Below are 2,010 nucleotides of genomic sequence, written 5' to 3'. Positions count from 1 at the left end.
TAAAAATAATAATAGTAACTTGAAAACATAAAAAATAATTAAAGAGATAATTTTCACATTGTTCGTTTTAGAAAAAAAACAAATTTGGAAAAATGTAAAAAAAATTCCTCACAATTATGCATAATTTTATATGTAATTATATATGTAATTATATAAGTAATTTTGTTATATTTCTTCGAACTTGAATTTTTCTTGAAAACAAAAATTACCCTTTTAATTATTTTTGATGTTTTTCATATTATTATTATTTCTATTACACTAAAAAGTAATTTTATAAAAGAAAGAAGGATGTACATGTATGGACATATTTCATACAAAATTATGTATGTTTATGAATATTTATATATATTCATGCATGACAAATTTTTTACTTCTCAAAAAATGAGAAAAATAAACACCTGTCATTGTACACTTGTTCGTGATTAATTTGCTTAGGCTCGTCTAAATTTTTATGTATGCAGCATCTGTATCCATGATAGGCCCCAAGACACAAGCTGATTACTATGATGGGTATGAGAGCGTACGCGACGAAGTGGCATAGTTTCTCGTCGCCGCCGAGAAATGTACGAAATGTATTAATACCGTATAATATACACCCGCAATCAACATCGATGCAACCATCTAATGTCACTACCCAATTCTGCCATGTGGTCACCAGAGATATAACAGATGTGACGGAAGATATCATGGATCCGGTATACAACACTGCCAGCCATATTTCTGCTTGCTTTGAATTCATCATTATTTCTTATATAATGTCTCCTCCGAACTATCCAAATTATCAATTAGAAAATAACTTGTACGTATCCACTTGTTTATCGTTAAAAAATGTTCATCAGCAGAAGGTATAATATGGCAACACCTATCTTATTCTCCATGAAAAGAGATTCTTTCTTTATTTATATTTTAATAATACACACAGCTTCGTGTATGACATGCGGCATGAGTTTATCTGGAAGATAGAGAAAATAAATTTTATAAGCCTGATTTCTTCGTCCTATTTTTTATATATTACAGAGTTATGGAGCTATCAAAGTTAAAAATGTCGTTTTTCTTACATCATCTTGATTCTGAATTAGAACTTTTTACTCAGAGAAAAAAATAGTGGTAACAATTATATAGTTGAATAAGCTATTTTTATAATTACTGCACCTATAACAACTAACGTTGTTAACATGTAATAATAATAATAATTAATAATCATATGAAATAAGAAAAATAGAAGAGACGATCAATAAAAATATTATGATCGACAATTATATATTATCAAAGAGGTAAAAGATATTGTGGATTTTTAAATTAAAACTTTTTATATTATAATGGTCATTAATAAGCCACATTCTAAAGGAAAATTCGACAAATGCTAATTTTAATTATTGCATTCATGTTCAACTTTATTTAATCTCTGTATTATTGATTTTGACCTTTTATCATTGACCTTTTGTTTGTTGTTTTGAGACTTTTGTCTCGGAATATTGTGATTCACTATAGCGCGGCGCGGATAGACAGGAAACGCAAGGCGTGAAGATTCGCGTAGGATTGCAAAATATGCGAAACAGGTTGAGAACGGTACAAATATTTTAGAGAAGCTATTTTTCCATGTTCGACAGATCTATTTTCAGCGGATTAAATCTCTCAATTTCATCTGTCTCCTATCGCGCACACACTCAGTTTCGCGCATTCGGGCGAGATCAGTTTTCCATCATTGATGCGCGGTATCTTCACTATAAATTTTAGAATATCATTATTAAATAACGTAAAATGCGATATTCTATATTAAAGATATATTAGGTATATCTAGACAACACAGAATATTTATGATAAATATTTATTATTATAATATTGATTTTTTGAAATGTTATATAAATATTTTATATACAGCTTTATTTAAAATATCATTAAAATATAGACTAAATATTTTATATAATTTTTATGATAAATATAAATAAATATTTTAGTAAGTATTTTTTATTTATAATTATCTTACTAATGATAAGTAATTTTATAGCA

The 2,010-nt window shown here is 27.4% G+C and overlaps 1 protein-coding gene across 1 annotated transcript; it reads right to left on the bottom strand.

Annotated features, from left to right (window-relative positions):
• Positions 1 to 398: 398 nt before the first annotated feature.
• Positions 399 to 739, bottom strand: LOC105625545 (the record flags this gene model as incomplete). Its single annotated transcript, XM_012206866.1, has 1 exon — positions 399 to 739. A coding segment is annotated over exon 1 (341 nt), but the record flags the coding sequence as incomplete, so codon positions are not given.
• Positions 740 to 2,010: the final 1,271 nt, after the last annotated feature.

Source organism: Atta cephalotes (genome assembly GCF_000143395.1).
Source record: "Atta cephalotes unplaced genomic scaffold scaffold02635, whole genome shotgun sequence".
In the NCBI taxonomy this organism is placed as follows: Eukaryota; Metazoa; Arthropoda; class Insecta; order Hymenoptera; family Formicidae; genus Atta; species Atta cephalotes.
Note: the sequence above shows the minus strand (reverse complement) of the source record. Positions and strands in the feature narration are given on the sequence as shown.